The 18824-nt window shown below is 43.8% G+C and overlaps 1 protein-coding gene across 1 annotated transcript in view; it reads left to right on the top strand.

Annotated features, from left to right (window-relative positions):
- The first annotated feature begins 1213 nt into the window (after positions 1 to 1213).
- FAM174A (family with sequence similarity 174 member A) overlaps positions 1214 to 18824 on the top strand; it is a 39089-nt gene continuing 21478 nt past the window's right edge. Inside the window, exon 1 of the mRNA XM_075854841.1 lies at positions 1214 to 1661. Coding sequence (XP_075710956.1) covers positions 1348 to 1661 — 314 coding nt within the window. The 5' untranslated portion in view covers positions 1214 to 1347. The remainder of the gene's footprint in view (positions 1662 to 18824) is intronic.

The following is an 18824-nucleotide window of genomic DNA, read 5'->3' as shown; positions in this document are numbered from 1 at the left end:
CAGAAATTCTTGTTTGTTTATTTGTATATATTTGTAAATTCTGGGAGGAAAGCCATGCCCCATTAGCCACACCCACCCAATAAGCCACGCCCAATAAGACACACCTACCAAAGAAGCCACACCCTAAGCGTCCCTGAATTTTTTTTTAAATGTTGACACTATGTTAACGTCGGGAGCTTTTCTCAGCATATAATCAAAAATGTGATGTGCACACAGCCCAAAGTTTAGACAAAAGGAAAACAAGATTTGAGACTAATTTCAGACTTCCCTGGTGGTCCAGAATAGTGCTTCCCTTATTTTTTTAGGGTAGTGGAGGTGTTAATGAATGCCTTCCTGGTGTTCTAGGGCTGTGGAGGGGTTAATAACTGGTGTACAGTGGTTTACTCCCCCCTCAGGCGCCACAGATATCCCCTAAAAGCTGAATGTTATTTTCTTTCACATCCTGCAATTATACAGCTCAGGATGGGCTCAGGGAAGTATAGGACTGTTCGATGGGATCAGGGACAGATAGGACTGTTCGGCTCTGATCGATAAGGCAGCATATTTCATGAGGACGGTGGAGGAGATTCTGGCGCCACCATGACCCCTGACTTCTGACTACAAGGCTTCCTTACTGCCCCCTAACTGGAATCAAGTGCAATAGTGCCCACTAGCTGGGATTTATCTCACAACTATCTGCAACTATCCCAAGATACAGACCTGGTCCTCTCTAAATTTGTACATTGAAAAATGTACAGCTGGAATTATATGACTATGATTATTTATTTCCTGCTGCTCATATAGCTCCAACATAATCTGCAGCGCAGTAGAGATTGTCATCTCTCACCAATTTGACTATATCCACAAGTGGCTCACAATTTCTTATGTGGACAATGTGAACGCTAATGTATTGCATGAGAGAACCTGCTCACGTGGCGGCTATATTTCCCTGTATTTTATAGTATCATTATAACAGAACAAAGCTCATATATGGAGCTGCAGATAGAAATGACACATCTGTATATACATGTTTCTACAGCTTCTAAAAGCTGGAGTATCCTGTCAGGAATCCTATAGGAGTACATTACATTACAGAAAGTGAAATGGCTGATTACAGGGGACAATAGATTGTATTCAAATGCACAGCATTTACCGAAAAGAAAACCCAAATCCCAAAAAAAACTGCACTGTGGTCGCATGACGTCATCACGTACAGCTGCCTATCGCCTAGCAACTACGCAGCGTGCGCTCTCAGACCAGGAAGTAGTAGTACAGGAATCGCGTACCTGTGCTGTACCCACGGCATTGTGTGGCAGTAGTAGCTGTCCTCTGCCCCGGGCAGCGGGGAGGAGGCGGAGCAGCTGGAGCATGTGTGCTGGTGATACTATATGGCCGCCCGGCTGGGTGACCTGCCTCCTGTGTGTGATATTCACTCTCTGCTGTGTGCCCGTCATACAGAGCTCTCCCGGCCCGACAGCAGCTGTCGTAGGATTGTCAACCGGGGTCAGCGGCCCGCAACCTCCAGTAGCTGCCAATGGGAATGGTTCAAACACTGCCAATGGCGACCTGCCTTCAACCGTGCCCGCTCCTGTGCCCCCCAAGCCTCAGACACAGAGGGCCCTTGCAGTCCTGGTGGTGGTGAGCGCTGCCGTCATTATTTACTTCGTGATCCGGACAATCAGGTGAGTGCGGCCCATGTGATGTGTATAACAGAGGATGTCCTAACAGTGCATGACGTCATCATCGTGCCTAGGGTCAATACATCCCCATACATCACGTGTCTTGTGGGATTTCCTGTAAAACTAACTTATGACACCAATCTCACCTTTCTGCTTCACTACCTCTAGTTTGTATTGGACTGCATTCACAAAGGGTGTTTTTTTAATTTATTTTTTATACCTATGCATATAGTGTACTGCCTTGCCAGGAGGCGTTCCTGACCTATACGAAAAACGGACATCAATTCTTGATATCTAGTTATTGTATATGACACACACTAGTTTTTGTTTTTTCGTTGGATCATAAAATACAAACTGGCGGCATGACTTAAAGAGGCTCTGTCACCAGATTTTCAAACCCCTATCTCCTATTGCAACAGATCGGCGCCGCAATGTAGATAAGAGTAACGTTTTTTTTATTAAAAATCGAGCATTTTTGGCCAAGTTATGACCATTTTTATATTTATGCAAATGAGCCTTTCTTAAGTACAACTGGGCGTGTATTTTGTGTGTACATCTGGGCGTTTTTACTTGTTTTACTAGCTGGGCATTGTGAATAGAAGTGTATGATGCTGACGAATCAGCATCATCCACTTCTCTTCGTTACCACCCAGCTTCTGGCAGTTCACAGACACACAGCGTGTCCTCGCGAGATCACGCTGTGACGTCACTCACTTCCTCCCACAGGAGGAACGAGCGAGGACACGCTGTGTGTCTGTGCACTGCCAGAAGCTGGGTGGTAACGAAGAGAAGTGGATGATGCTGATTCGTCAGCATCATACACTTCTATTCACAATGCCCAGCTAGTAAAACAAGTAAAAACGGCAGTGGAAACCCTGTGACGTGATCAAACACCGGGGAATCCCTCTGCAGTCAGCCCTGGGGACATACAAAGGACCCTAGGGCTGTCTGTTCAGTTTGCCTGCTGTTCGGGCACACTATGTGCTGCCCGAACAGCCTGTGTCATAGTGACACAGTATGGTGTATTAGCATACAGGAGTATGCCAATACATTACAAGTAAAAAATAAAGTTATCCCTTAATGGGATTTAAAAAAAAAAAAAAAAGTAACAAAAAAAAATTGAATAAAAAAAGTCCAAAAAAAATTCATTATTTTGTGTAAAAATTATTTTATTGCCCCAACACTAAATAAAAACAAACAAACTACACATATTAGGTATCTACATGACCGTAATAACCTGAAGAATTGATCTAACAGGTTACGTGGCGTGAAACTTGAACAGGATAAAAAATAAACGAGAATCGATTTTTCTTATATTCACGCCGTGAAAATAATTTTTTTTCTACCTCCAAACTATGAAAAAAAATAATACAATTTCCCCCACATAAAACAAGGCGTCATACGGCCACGTCAATGAAAAAAAAAAGTTATGGCTGCTGAAATGCAGAGAGGTAAAAACTGAAAAATGTAGCTGGTTATTAATGCCTCTACAGGCCTGGTCATTAAGGGGTTAAAAGCGGTCTAATGTAGAGTGTTCCCTAACCCCAAAGCCATGACATTACATTAGATCGTAACTATTATCATGAGTAAAGAAAATGATACAAAGCGGGCTATGTATATACACTGTTCAGTCATAACATTGAAACCACCTGTGTAATATTGTGTAGGTCCCCCTCTTTCTGCCAAAACCGCTCTAACCTGTCAAGACATGGACTTGGCGTCCTGTGGTATCTGCCACCAAGACGTTCGCAGCAGATCCTTTAAGTCCGTAAATTGTGAGGTTGGGGCCTCCATGGATCGGACTGGTTTTCCAAAACATCCAGATTCTCGATTGGATGGAGATCTGGGGAATTTAGAGGCCAAGTCAATACCTTGTCATGTTCCTAAAACCATTCCTGAACAATGTTTGCAGCTTGTCAGGTCCCATAATCCTGCTGAATGAGGCAACTGCTCTTCGGTAGTACCTGGACGATGTTTAAAGAGGCTCTGTCACCAGATTTTGCAACCCCTATCTGCTATTGCAGCAGATCGGCGCTGCAATGTAGATTACAGTAACGTTTTTATTTTTATAAAACGTACATTTTTGGCCAAGTTATGACTATTTTTGTAGTTATGCAAATGAGGCTTGCAAAAGTCCAAGTGGGTGTGTTTAAAAGTAAAAGTCCAAGTGGGCGTGTATTATGTGCGTACATCGGGGCGTTTTTACTACTTTTACTAGCTGGGCGTTCTGATGAGAAGTATCATCCACTTCTCTTCAGAACGCCCAGCTTCTGGCAGATCACGCTGTGAGGTCACTCACAGGTCCTGCATCGTGTCAGACGAGCGAGGACACATCGGCACCAGAGGCTACAGTTGATTCTGCAGCAGCATCGGCGTTTGCAGGTAAGTCGATGTAGCTACTTACCTGCAAACGCTGATGCTGCTGCAGAATCAACTGTAGCCTCTGGTGCCGATGTGTCCTTGCTCGTCTGACACGATGCAGGACCTGTGAGTGACGTCACAGCGTGATCTGGCAGAAGCTGGGCGTTCTGAAGAGAAGTGGATGTTACTTCTCATCAGAACGCCCAGCTAGTAAAAGTAGTAAAAACGCCCTGATGTACGCACATAATACACGCCCAGTTGGACTTTTACTTTTAAACACACCCACTTGGACTTTTGCAAGCCTCATTTGCATAACTGCAAAAATTGTCATAACTTGGCCAAAAATGCTCGTTTTTTAAAAATAAAAACGTTACTGTAATCTACATTGCAGCGCCGATCTGCTGTAATAGCAGATAGGGGTTGCAAAATCTGGTGACAGAGCCTCTTTAAAGAGGCTCTGTCACCAGTTTAATATTTCTCTATCTCATAAACGCTTTGATGTAGATAACTACTGTTTTGTTTTTTTTTTAACTTTTATTATTGACAAAGTTCTGATAATTTTTAGATTTATGCAAATTTTTTCTAAATGCCCAACACTGAGTTACTTTTCGTTTCACCAAGTGGGTGTTGTAAAGACCAATGACCAATTCGCATCATACGCTTATCTTCATTCATGCCCAGCTTTATTCACAACACAGCGTGCTCTCGCGAGATCACGCTGTGACGTCCCTTACTCCCGCAGTTCCTTCACCGGAGCGACGGGACAATGACCAGACATCACCTCCAGCCGTGCCAGGACTGCTGCTGAGGAGCAGGTACATTGGTTGCCCTTCTTTGAACCCCTTTTGGTAGGTACTAACCACTTCATCTGGGAACACCTCACAAGATCTGCTGTATTGAAGATGCTGTGTCCCTGTCATCTATACATCACAACTTTGCCCTAGTCAAAGTCTCTCAAATCCTTACACTTGCCCATTTTTCCTGTTTTCAACACATCAACTTCAAGAACTGACCACTTGCTGTCTAATATATCCCACCCCTTGACCAGGGTTGCCAACCTTCACTTTAGTAATTTCTGGAAAACTGAGCTAAAATTCACGGACAGACCAAAATTTTTACGGACACCTTACAAAAGCCTTGCCTGTGCATTGTGCTAGGAGTGACTCTCCCGCACTAACTTAGGTGATTTTTTTTTCTCTGATTAGAGTCGTTCACTTTCCCTTTTTTCCTCTATCTGGCCCAGACCACTGTGACGACGACAAAAGCACCCCATCAGTAACCGTGCCCCCTGCAGATAACACCACACACAGCTCCCTCTTGTAGATAGTGCCACACACAGCCCCCTCTTGTAGATAGTGCCACACACAGCCCCCCCCCTTGTAGATAGTGCCACACACAGCCCCCCCCCTTGTAGATAGTGCCACACACAGCCCCCTCTTGTAGATAGTGTCACACACAGCCCCCCCCTTGTAGATAGTGCCACACACAGCCCCCCTTGTGGATAGCGCCCCCACTTCCCTTATAAGTAGCGCCGCACAGCCTCCCTTCCCTTGTACTAAGTGCAAACAGAGCAGAGAGCGGTAGCCTATCGCTACCACTCTCTGCTCTGCCTGACACGACTCACAGTCAGGAGGAGGAGGAGGTGGTGGTCATGTGGCGAATCGGCGGAGGATCACATTTGACTGGGGTCGGTGACGGCACAGGACTGGACCAGTCCTGTCACCTGGCCTCATATCGGGTGACTGGATTGGTCCACTCCCGGCACCGACCTCACTTGGCAGCGACCGGCCTGCATATTTTCAGATTCCGCAGAAAATGAAAATATATGTGCGGCTGCAGCCTACTATTCCTTTGCACTGCGCGTGTACATTATGGTGCATGTGCAGTGCAAAGTTCCGGGAGACTGCAGAAAAGTCCCGGATGGTGCTTTTTTCTGCCGGACGCTACGGACGGTATATAACTTGCGTGCCATTTTTTCCGTATTTTTTTTTTTTTTTACCTATTTTTTGTAACTGTTTTAATAAAAGTAACAAAGAAAAAGTCCACTAATCCATTGATCAATAAATTTATGAACAACCCTAAGGCCCTGTTCACACGGAGTTTTTTTTACGAGTTTTTCGGCACGGAAACCGCTCCGCAAAACTAGTCAAAAAGCGCCCGAAAATGTCTCCCATTGATTTCAATGGGAGTTGGACGAGCTTCTTTACCGTGAGCAAAAAAAAACGCATCGCAGTAAAGAGGCGACATGAACTATCTTGAGGCGGTTTCCATGTCTTTGACAGTGGGCAAACTTACAAAATCAGCAAGGGATCAAATACTTATTTCCTCCACTGTGTGTGTGTGTGTATATATATATATATATATATATATGATTTTATGGAGATATATGTATATATCTATCTATCTGTCTCTCTCTATATATTTATATAGTGTGTGTGTGTATGTATGTGTATATATATATATATATATATACACACATTATAAGCCCTAATTGATTATTAATTAATTGTCCTAGTCTGAGTACTATCTACCCAACAGACTACCTGAACTATAACTAGCTGCCTACACTAAACTATCTATGTGGAGGTGGTTTTTGTGTGTTTCACAGTCGGTGTGTCTTTATAGGGGACACACAGCAGCTGCTCGGCAGAGTGCTTCTTCTCCCCCACTGTCTCAGAACGATCTGACAGGGAGGGAGGAGAAACCTTGTAACAAACAGCAGGAAAGTTTGTTGCTGCAACAAACTTTGCTGTGATCATCATGATAAGTTTATCATGGTGATCATGTCATCAGGACCGACACCAATCCGGTCCTGATGTCTTCTCTCAGCACTTAGGCAGCTAGTAGCAGCGTGTGCTGAGAGATTCAGAGCACAGGGAGAGCGCTGTGCACTCTGTTCTGACAGTACGTGAATTAACGGGCGGCAGGACAAAAGCCCAGCACGGCAGCCCATTAATCTACGTGGGCTGGTCGTGAAGGGGTTAATGACCAAGCCAGATTTGTCAAATCTGGTATGTCTGACTTTATCAGAGAATAACTCTGCGAAAGTTTTGAATATCCAAGTAATTCTGACATTGTTTTTTCGTCACATGTTGTACTTTATTTTAGTGGTAAAAGTAGACTGATACGATTTGTAAAAATTATCATTTTTCCCTATTTTTAACTGTAATATGTCACATATGTACATACTGTACAATTTTTTTTATTAAATATATATTTCCATCTCTTTAGTCTATTTTGGCAGCACTTTTGAAAAAAAAAATTTTTTTGAAGCAATTTAGAAGACTTCAAAATTTTATAACATTATTACTAAATTTGTAAGTACATTTTGTTTTCCTGCACCAAGCCAGGTTTTCAGAGGCTCATAGGTGTCAGAATGGTGGAAACCCCCACAAGTGACCCCATTTTGAAAACTACACCCATTAAGGTATTTATTGAGGGCAGTTGTAAGTATTTTGACCCCACAGTCTTTTTGTAAGAATTCATGCAAAGCAGGCGTAAAAAAATATAATTTCACTTTTTTCTTAAAAGTATCACTTTGAAGACCGATTTCTGTGTAACGCGACCATTAGAATGAAGAAACACACCCCAAATTATATCACCCTGTTTTCAAAAATGCCCCCATTGTGACCCTAATGCATTGCTTGGACACACGACAGGGCCCGAAAGGGAGGGAGCACCCGGAGGCTTTCAGGACACATATATTGCTTGAAAATATTGTAGGTCCCACTGTACATTTGGAGACGCTTTGAGCTACCAGAAGGATAGAAACTCCCCATAAACGACCCCATTTAGAAAACTAGACCCCTTAGGGTATTTATCTAGGGGTGTAGTGAGTATTTTGACCCCACAGTTTTTTGCTAAATTTAATGCATAGCAGGTGAAAAATAATACGATTTCACTTTTTTCATAAAAGTATGACTTTGAAGACCGATTTCTTTGTAAAACGAACATGAGAATGAAGAAACACACACCAAAATCTATCACCCTGGTTTTCAAAAATCCCCCCATTGTGACCCTAATGCGTTGCCTGGACACACGCCAGGGGCCAAAAGGGAGGGAGCACCCGGAGGCTTTCAGGACTCATATTTTGCTTGAAAATGTTTTAGGCCCCACTGTACATTTAGAGAGGTTTTGAACTACCAGAATGATAGAAAATCCCCATAAACGACCCCATTTAGAAAACAAACTATTTGGAGATGTTAATTTTTTTGCAATGGAAATTAAGGAAATGGACTACGCGTTTTATTTTGCAATTTTTTTTTTTTTATAAAACAAAAAGAAGGAAAAATGTAACAGGGATAAGGGGAATGGTCACAGGGACATTGGGGAGGCAGTGTAAGGGGGGATTCACACGAGCGTGTATTCGGTCCGTGCGGGCCGCGTGGTTTTCACGCGGCACGCATGGACCAATACACGTCTATGGGGCAGTACAGACAGTCCGTGCTTTTTGCGCAGCGTTTGTCTGCTGCGCAAAAAGCGCGACAGGTTCAATAACTCTGCGTATTTCGCGCATCACGCACCCATTGAAGTCAATGGGTGCGTGAAAATCACGCGCACCACACGGAAGCACTTCCGTGGGACGAGCGTGATTCGCGCAACAGCAGTGAAAAGGATGAATGAAAACAGAAAAGCACCACGTGCTTTTCTGTTTCCGAACATCCAAATGGAGTGTCTTTGCGATGAGCGAAGCCGGACAAGCGAACCGAACCCGGTAAAAAAATTATCGGTACGCGACGTCAGGAGATAGTCACTGTCCATGGTGGTGAAAGAGTTAAACTGTTTCAGCACCATGGACCGTGACTTCCGATCCCAATATACATGAACCTGTAGAAAAAAAAACGAAGTTCTGACTTACCGCTAACTCCCGGCTTCTTCCTCCAGTCTGACCTCCCGGGATGACAATTAAGTCCAAGTGACAGCTCCAGCCAATCACAGGCCAAGCACAGGCTGCAGCGGTCACATGGACTGGCGCGTCATCCAGGAAGGTGGGGCCCGATGTCAAGAGAGGCGCGTCACCAAGGACGCGTCACCAAGGCAACGGCCGGGAAGTTCTCGGTAAGTACGAACTTTTTCTTTTTTTTTCTACAGGTTTTGCGATATTGTGTTCGGCATTCACTGTCGAGGGTGCTGAAAGAGTTAGCTCTTTCAGCACCTTGGACAGTGACGGCCGTCGACTAGCCTCATCTCTATGATGGCGGCTGCGCGAAAATCACGCAGCCGCGCATCAGACACGGATGACACACGCAGCTGTCAAATGTTTTTTGCGCGCGGAAAACGCCGCGTTGTTTGCGCGTGCAAAAACGCAACGTTCGTCTGTATCTGCCCTAAGGGTTCAATTTCTCTGTTTTTTTACTTTTTGACGATGACAGGAGGATCAAGCAGCACAGTTCTGATCTCAACACAACTGACAGGACTGAGGAGATCCGAGCCGAACACCGGCTTCTCCACCTACCCCGCTACGTCAGGTACTATGATTGGTCAGTAACTGACCAATGATGGCGATCGTGGCACCAGGACGTTGTGATTGGTCTCTCGACCACTCACAGAACTGATCAGCTGTCTAGGACAGCTGTCAGAACGGGCTTGTCACTCTGTGGTTTACACAGTGACAATTTGAAAATCTGACGAAAATGAACGTCCTGGTGCGGGAACTAGCACCCGACCATGACGTTCATTTTCGTCACTGGTCGTGAAAGGGTTAACATGGCTTGGGTACTAGCAAATTATGCCGATAATTGGCCAGTGTGTGCACTTTTTTTGGGCATTTTCGCAAAAAAACAAACGACGTTTTGCTACAATATTGCGAAAATTGCGACGCAAAACTTGGATATGCTTGTGTGATGTGAATACAACATTGTAGTATTGTGAGGGTGTGAGACAAACCCTCACTATTTGTACCCTAATGGGGTTGTTTCATGAAGACAACCCTTGTCCATATTCCCTGGCATGTTAAAGAGCAGTATGTTCTAATATTGGTACGGCAATGCAAAATCTGCTACGTTATGTAGCCCACAATAATTCTTTATTCTTTTCACCAATATTCACTCAATTACATTCCTGTCAAGCAATGTGGTATTTACAAAGCCGAATGTGCCAAAAAAGTGGAGTACAGTACACATGCGTGTCTACTTTTCAGCCGTAAAGTTGCGTTAAGGCACTTTTGCACAGGGCGGTTATCGGGCAGATAAGTGTTCACAGGACGCTCGATGCTGATAATTGCCCTGTGTAAACAGGGCAGCGATCAGCAGGTGAACGAGCAAACGCTCGTTCATCTGCTGATCGTATCGTTTTAAAAATGTTAAATATTATCGTTGTCGGCAGCACATCTCCCTGTAAACAGGGAGACGCGATGCCGACATGATGATAAAGTATGGGGACGAGCGATCGGAGTAACGACCGCTCGTCCCATCCATAGCCCCTTGTGACAGGAGAAAACGATCATTGATGTCTGCAGGTGTAAATGGCCCTTAACCCCCTCCCTCTTTGGCCACTTTTGACCTTCCTGACAGAGCCTCATTTTTCAAATCTGACATGTTTAACTTTATGTGGTAATAACTCCGGAATGCTTTAACCTATCCAAGCGATTCTGAGATTGTTTTCTCGTGACACATTGGACTTTATGTTACTGGCAAAGTTTGCTCGATACATTCAGTATTTAATAGTGAAAAACACCAAAATTTAGCGAAAAAATTAGCACTTTTCTAAATTTAAATGTATCTGCTTGTAAGACAGCCAGTTATACCACACAAAATAGTCGCTAACTAACATCCCCCCACATGTCTACATTAGATTGACATTGTTTTTTGAACACTTTTGTTATTTTTCTAAGACGTTACAAGGCTTAGAACTTTAGCAGCAATTTCTCACATTTTCAAGAAAATTTCAAAAGGCTATTTTTGCAGGGGCCAGTTCAGTTCTGAAGTGGCTTTGAGGGCCTTATATATTAGATACCCTAATAAGTCACCCATTTTAAAAACGTCACCCCTCAAAGTATTCAAAACAGCATTTAGAAAGTTTCTTAACCCTTTAAACGTTTCACGGGAATTAAACCAAAGTAGAGGTGAAATTCACAAATTTCATTTTTTGTTGTTGCAGATATTCATTTTTAATCCATTTTTTTTTTTTTTGTAACACATAGTTTTACCAGAGAAACGCAACTCAATATTTATTGCCCAGCCCAGATTCTGAAGTTTTAGGAAATATCCCACATGTGACTCTAGTGAGCTGATGGACTGAAGCACCGGCCTCAGAAGCAAAAGAGCACCTAGAGGATTTTGGACCACCTTTTTATTAGAATATATTTTAGGCACCATGTCCGGTTTGAAGAGCTCTTGCGGTGCCAAAACAGTGGAAATCCCCCAAAAGTGACCCCATTTGGGAAACTACACCGCTTAACGAAATTATCTAGGGGTATAGTGAGCGTTTTGACCCTATAGGTTTATTGCATAAATGATTGGGAGTAGGCCGTGAAAATGGAAATCTACATTCTTTCTTTCAAAGAAAATGTAGGTTTAGCTTATTTTTCTCATTTCCACAAGGACTAAAGTAGAAAAAGCACAACAACATTTGAAAAGCAATTTACCCGAGTAAAACAATACCCCATATGTGGTAATAAACGGCTGTTTGGACACACGGCAGGGCTTCGAAGGGATGGAGCGCTATTTGGCTTTTGGAGCTCAAATTTAGCAGGAATGGTTTGCGGAGGCCATGTCGCATTTGCAAAGCCCCTGAGGGACCAAAACAGTGGAAACCCCCCCACAAGTGGCCCCATTCTGTAAACTACACCCCTTGAGGAAATTATCTAGCATTTCCATATTGTCCTCCCTGACTGCACATTAGGAGGATGACCTCTTTATCTCCATAGGGACAGGAAACTGACAGAGGTTAAAAGGGCCCCACCCTCAGCCTCCCACCAGTGTATTTTCTGTCCCTACGGGAGTCAGGACGAAGAGAGGATCCTCTTCCCCTTTAGGGGGTGGGGGGATTTGCTTAAACTAAATCTAACCTTGACGTGGAGGTTTGGATTGCGGTCTCCTCCTTCCAACCGAAATTCCACTTGGGGGGGGGGGGGGGGGGAGCGTACCCGGTGGCTTTCCCTCCCCCCCCCCCTTGTCGAAGATCCACCCATCCGCCTGCGGTCCCGTGAGACTTAACGCTGGACGGAGTGAAGCACTTCCGCCGGCGTCCCTAACCAAGTGGGATTCAGCCTGCCGGCCAACATCCAGCTGAAGTGGCGTTAGATGACTGCGCGGACGGAATTACGTCATAAGCGGGGACTGCATCGGGAAGGAGGAGCAGGTAAAAGACCGGCGTGTTCAGTTACAATTTGCCACGTGCATCCTGCTCTGAGGTCTGTGTTTCCCAGCATGTCCATTCCTGTCGCCGATCTGGTGGGGTCCCAGTTTACTGATTCTGAGGTCTCCTGCTTGACTACTGTGAGTTTTTCCCCCCCAGGGGATGATCATACCTGCCATGTTAAATGTCCAGAGGTGGATACTTTAGTAGCTGGGTCTCTCTTTCTTATTATTAGGTGGAGAAAGAGGGATTCCAAAAACCTAAGCATGGAGAGCTTAGAAGATCAAAAAAATGTGCTACATTCTCTAAGAAGATGACAGGCGCATACAAAAAACAGCTATGTTCATCGTGTATTAAAAAGCTAATCAAGGATGAACAACTTTCCATCATGGAGGACTTGCGTTCCATGATCAGAGAAGAAGTACAATCCTCCCTATCTTCTATACAGGCTCAATACGCAACCACTTCCCCGTGTAAGAAGGTGAAATTGGTGAACAAACCCCTTTCTGATTCAAACACTGAAGGGGCCTCTTGTTCCTTTAACCACTTCAGGACTGAGCCTGTTTTGGCCTTGTGGTTTTTCAAATCTGACGTGTCACTTTATGTGGTAACTTGGGAATGCTTTTACCTATCCAAGCGTTTTGAGGGTTTTTTTCTTGTGACATACTGTACTTTATGTTAGTGGAAAAATGTGATCAATAAGTTCAGTATTTGTTTGTGGAAAAACACCAAAATTAAGAGAACATTTTCAAAAATTTGCATTTTTCGAAATTTAAATGTATCTGCTTGTAAGACAGATAGCAATACCACACAAAATAGTTACTAATTAACATTTCACATATGCCTACTTTATGTTGGCATCGTTTTTTGAAAATCCTTTTTTTTTTTTTCTAGGATGTTACAAGGCTTAGAACTTTAGCAGCAATTTCCCACGTTTTCAAGAAAGTTTCCAATACCTTTTTTTATAGGGACCAGTTCACTTCTGAAGTGGCTCCGAGGGCCTTATATATTAGAAACCCCCATAAGTCACCCAATTTTAAAAACTGCACCCCTCAAAGTATTCAAAACAGCATTTAGACAGTTTCTTAACCCTTTAGGTGTTTCACAGAAATAAAAGCAAAGTAGAGGGGAAATGTACAAATTTCTTATTTTTTTGTCAGAAAATTCATTTTAATCCACTTTCTTCTGTAATACAAAAGGTTTTTACAAATGCAGCTCCATATTTATTGCCCAGATTCTGCAGTTTTTACAAATATCCCACATGTGACTAGTTCGCTAGTGGACTGAAGCACAGGCCTCAGAAGCAAAGGAGCACCTAGAGGATTTTGGGGCCTCCTTTTTATTAGAATATATTTTAGATACCATCAGGTTTGAAGAGGTCTTGCGGGGCCAAAATAGTGGAAAGACACCATTTGGCAAACTACACCCCTCAAGGAATTTATCAAGGGGTAAAGAGCATATTAACCCCACATGGTTTTTGCTGAATTTAGTGGAATTCGTCCGTAAAAATGAAAATCAAAATTTTTCACTTTTTTTTTTTAAAATTATTAATATTTACAAGGAATAAAGAAGAAAAAGCACCCCAAGATTTGTAAAGCAATTTCTCCTGATTACAGCAATACCTCATATGTGGTAATAAACTGCTGTTTTGACACACGGCGGAGCTCAGAAGGGAAGGAGCGCTATTTTGGCTTTTGGAGCTGAAGTTTGCTGGAATGGTTTTCGGGTGTCGCATTTAAAAACAATATTTCGTTTTTGTGTCGCCATATTCTACGCCGCTGTGAAGATACGCGTTCCCATGGAAACGGGACGCCGTAGCGGCCCTGTCTACAAAGGAGACTCGGTGACAACCATAGTTGCAACATGAGAATCCTCTCCTGTATTCCATCTGAGATAACAGCACTTGGAACAAGGGCTGTGTAGTCCGATAGATACAGGAAATTACCATGGAAAGAGAACTCTTTCACATGTTTAAGGGGAAACATGACTGCCCATCTGAACACATGGTGATGGGGTTGGGGTTTACTATATGTGCAGGGTTGTTGATGAATCTTAAACCCTTACAACTTAGTCTAAATAATTCCTTATTATGGAATTTATTTAAAAAGATCAATTCGATATAGATCATGTGATCATTGTTTGGAAAGGATATTTAATAGAAAAAAGATATGACCTATAAATATTGCTATACTGCATATCTCCAGTTTTTTAATTTTTGGGCAAAATTAAAAAATATGTTTAGAGAAGAGCAGTTATTTCGAGTTTTTCGATACTTTATTTTTAAGATAAAATTTGGTTTCAATGAAACGTGTAGTCAAGTTGTTCATTTTAGGCCTCATGCACACTTCAGTTTTTTCATTCAGGGTGCTATCTGTTTTTTGTCACTGATAGCACTCTGAACCCATTCATTTCAATGGGGCCATGCACACCTCAGTTTTTTTGACGGTCCGTTGCTCCTTTCCGATTCAAAGTAGAGCATGTCCTACTTTGGTCCGGGATTCCGTGACCGTGAGGCCCATGCAAGCCAATGGGGCCGTCGAAAAAACTGAAGGCACACGGAAGGCATCCGTGTGCCGTCCGTTTGTGACGGAGCCGTTGCCTAGCAACCGCCGGGCGGGCAGAAAAACATTAGAAAAATATTACACTAATCGGCAGCCACTTGTCTCTATTAATAACTGATAGAGAAAAGAGGCTGCTGATTAAAAATAAAATAAGAAGCCTTTCATACGTACCCGGTCATTGTCTTGGTGACTAGTCCCTCTTCTTCCTCCAGTCCGACCTTCTTTTGTGACGCGGCAGCCTGTGATTGGCGGCCGAGGCCGTGGCAGCCTGTGATTGGCTGCAGCGGCGACATGGATTGAACGTCATCGCTGGAGGCCGGACAGGAGGAATGTAAGTATGAACTTATTTTGAACATTTTTTTTTATTACATTAAAATTTTATTTTCTGCGCGCGGAGCATGGTACTGTCACCCTGGACAGTACCATGCTCGGCGCACGGAAACGGAAACACGGAGTGCACATGGAAACCACACGGCCGCTAAAACGGGTTCACGGACCCGTCAAAAGCGGCCGTGAAAACGGGGACGTAAGTGTGCACGAGGCCTAATACATATGGTAAAAAATTTTTGGAACTTTTTTAGTCCCACTAGGGACTTGAAGATCCAATTGTTGGATCGTTGTTATAATACCCTTCAAAACTTAGGTATAATACCCTACAATACATGTCAGTTTCACATTGACAGGGAGCATAGCATTGCCATAGCAACAATCAGCCCCCGTAATCGCGTAGCGGGGTGCCGATATAGTTGTAACAACTTAAATGTGGCGGTCGCTATTGGCTGTCGCATTTAAGGGGTTAATCGGTTCGGATCACCGCTGTGATCCGACCCGATGTTTTCCCCCAGTACTAAGGCTAGTACTAGTAGCAGCCTGTACTGGGAGATGGCAGGCTGCGGGGAGCGCGCGTGTGCTCTTCGGACCACACGTAGATTAACGGGCTGCAGGCACAAGGACCAGTGCTGCAGCCCTTTTAATCTACGTGGGGTGGTCGGGAAGGGGTTAAAAAGACGAATTAGCGTCATTAGATCCTGAAGGAGATCAGGAAGATGAGAAGAAATATTATTTTTCCTCCATGGATATGGATGATTTATTAAAAGCGGTCAGGGGTACAATGAACATAAAGAGGATAAAGGCATCTTGGACGAGATCCCTAAAGTGGATATTCAGATGGCAAAGGTGGTTAAACAAACATCCTTGCCATTTGAAGATTCAGCTCAACTAACATACCCCCATGGATCGGAAGTCTGACTGCCTCCTAAAGAAGGCCTGGGAGACATCAATTTTTAGTATGAAAGCTAACATAGCAGCCACGTCAGTAGCTGGAGCCCTTTTTGTTTGGCTAGGTGAGCTAGATAACCATCTCCGAGTAGGAACGCCCTGGGACCAAATAGCGGAGTCGATTCCTCTCCTAAAAGCCGCTACAGGGTTTCTAGCAGATGACTCGGCAGAATGTATCAGGTTTGCAGCTAAAGAGGGTGCCCTCACTAACGCTGCGAGAAGATCTCTGTGGTTCAGATACTGGCAGAGGGGGGTGGTCCCCATTCTAAAAAATAGGCTTTGTAACATCCCGTTTAAGGGGGGAATATGTTTTTGGTCCAGATCTAGACGAGATACTAGAGAAGGCGGCAGATAGGAAAAAGGGGTTTCCTGAGGATAAATCATCTAAAAGAAAGTTTCCTTTTTGTTCCCAGAGGCCCCACGGTGAAAACTATAGAGGGAAAGGGAAGACCGGTTTGTTGGAGTTATCCAAAAGGAAGAAGGGGTAGAGGTTTCTTACTCAACCCAAATAGACAGGAGAACAGACCATGACGTCAAAGTCGGAGGAAGGTTGTTAAAAGTCTACATTTTATGGAGCAACATCACCCAGAACAAATGGGTCCTAGACATAATAAAGAACGGTTACCGTGTGGTATTTTTAACCCTTCCTCCGAAGAGATTTTTTTCTCACAACACAACCCTCACAGTTTCTGAAAAATCAGATGTTGGACAAAATCTGGAAGACAGGTGTAATATCCCAAGTAACTCCGGATCAGTGGGGAGAAGGTCACTACTCATCCGTGTTTCTTATATTTAAAAAAAAAGCCGGACAGTTCATACAGGCTAATAATAAACCTGAAACCCCTCATCAAATACATAGTTTACAGGAGGTTCAAGATGGAGTCAGTAGCATCCACCACTCCCCTGATAAAGAAAGGGGCTTATATGTGCACCCTGGATTTAAAGGACGCTTACTACCACGTCCCCATTCATCCCTCCTAGCAAAGATTCCTAAGATTTGCAGTAAGGAACACGACGGGCCAGGCGGTCCATTTCCAATTTAATTCGCCCCAAGGGTGTTTACAAAAATTATGATAGAAGTGATAGCCTCTTTTCACAGACATGGAATTATTATAATTCCCTACCTGGACTACTGCCTGATTACAGCAGAGACCCAGGAGATTCTTTCCACCCAGGTAAAGCTAGTGACAAACCAACTAGCAGAACTGGGTTGGTTAATAAACTACCAAAAATCAAACATGATTCCGAACACTCGGATTAAGTTTCTAGGCATCCTACTGGATTCTACCCTACTGATGTCCATATTACCGGGAGAGAAAAAAAGGGCCATAATATCCAATGTCAGGGATTTTCACAGAACCTCCTCTTACAACATAAGAGCATCAATGAGTATACTCGGTCAGATGACATCCTGCATTCAGTCAGTGGCCTGGAGCCAAAACCATTCCCGACCACTCCAGAGGTGGATACTTTCTTCATGGGACAAGAAACGATCATCCCTAGATCGAAAGACAAAAATACCTCAAGGGGTAAGATCTTCCCTACATTGGTGGACAGAGCACTCAAACCTCAGGAAGGGGGTAATGTGGCATCAGTCTCCAGCTATCCTAGTTCTGACAGATTCGACCAAAAAAGGTTGGGGAGCAAAACTCCCAGACCATTCTATTCAGGGGACTTGGCCACCGACCATAGTGGCTCGTTCCTCGAATAACCGAGAATTGAGAGCCGTTTGGGAAACCCTGAAGTAAAGTTCATTCAACTTTCAGAACAACAAAGTCAAAATACTGTCAGACAACATGATGACTGTATCCTTTCTGAAACATCAAGGGGGTACCAAATCTCCCACCCTGCTCTCCCTGTCTCAGAGAATATTCTTTTGGGCAGAACAAAACCTGCTTTCTCTTATCGCCCATTCACCTAAAAGGCTTAGAGAACACAGAGGCAGATTTCTTCAGCAGGCAAAACCTAGATCCAGGCGAATGGTCTTTAAATCAAGAGGTCTTCCTCCAGATCATACGGCTATGGGGGTTTCCTCAAGTGGACCTGTTTGCGAACAGATCAAACGCCAAGACAGAACTCTTTTTCTCTCTAAATCCACAGGACCGTCCCCTAGGCATAGATGCTCTATCTCAACCTTGGGACATGGATCTAGCATACGCCTTTCCACCATTCCCGTTGATATCGAGGGTGCTTCAAAAGCTTTACAAGGCAGATCTGAGGATCATTCTGATTGTTCCATTCTGGCCAAAAAAGGCCTGGTTTCCAATCCTGAGGGAATTGGCACTGGAAGACCAAATAGTACTTCCTTTAAGATCAGATCTACTAGTACAGGGGCCGCTACGACATCAGAGTCTCCAGAACCTTCACCTATCCGCATGGATTCTGAAGGGGCACTTCTCAGGGAAAGGGGTTTATCGCAGAAAGTAATAACCCTAAAAGCAAGTCGTAAACCAGTTACATCTGCTATTTATTTAAAGATTTGGAAGAAATTTACCTCCTGGTGTGGAAACCAACCCCCGGATCAGAATCCTCCTGTCATCCAGCAGATTTTGGATTTCCTACAGCAGGGGCTGGTTCTAGGCCTTAGACCCAGCACCCTCCGAGTACAGGTCTCGGTACTTAGCACGTTTTTTGACACCCAACTATCGTGAAAAGATTCATGTGTGCA

This window comes from Rhinoderma darwinii, chromosome 1 (assembly GCF_050947455.1).
Source record: "Rhinoderma darwinii isolate aRhiDar2 chromosome 1, aRhiDar2.hap1, whole genome shotgun sequence".
NCBI classification, from domain to species: domain Eukaryota; kingdom Metazoa; phylum Chordata; class Amphibia; order Anura; family Rhinodermatidae; genus Rhinoderma; species Rhinoderma darwinii.
The sequence above is the reverse complement of the archived record's forward strand: the minus strand, read 5'-3'. Positions and strand labels throughout refer to the sequence as shown.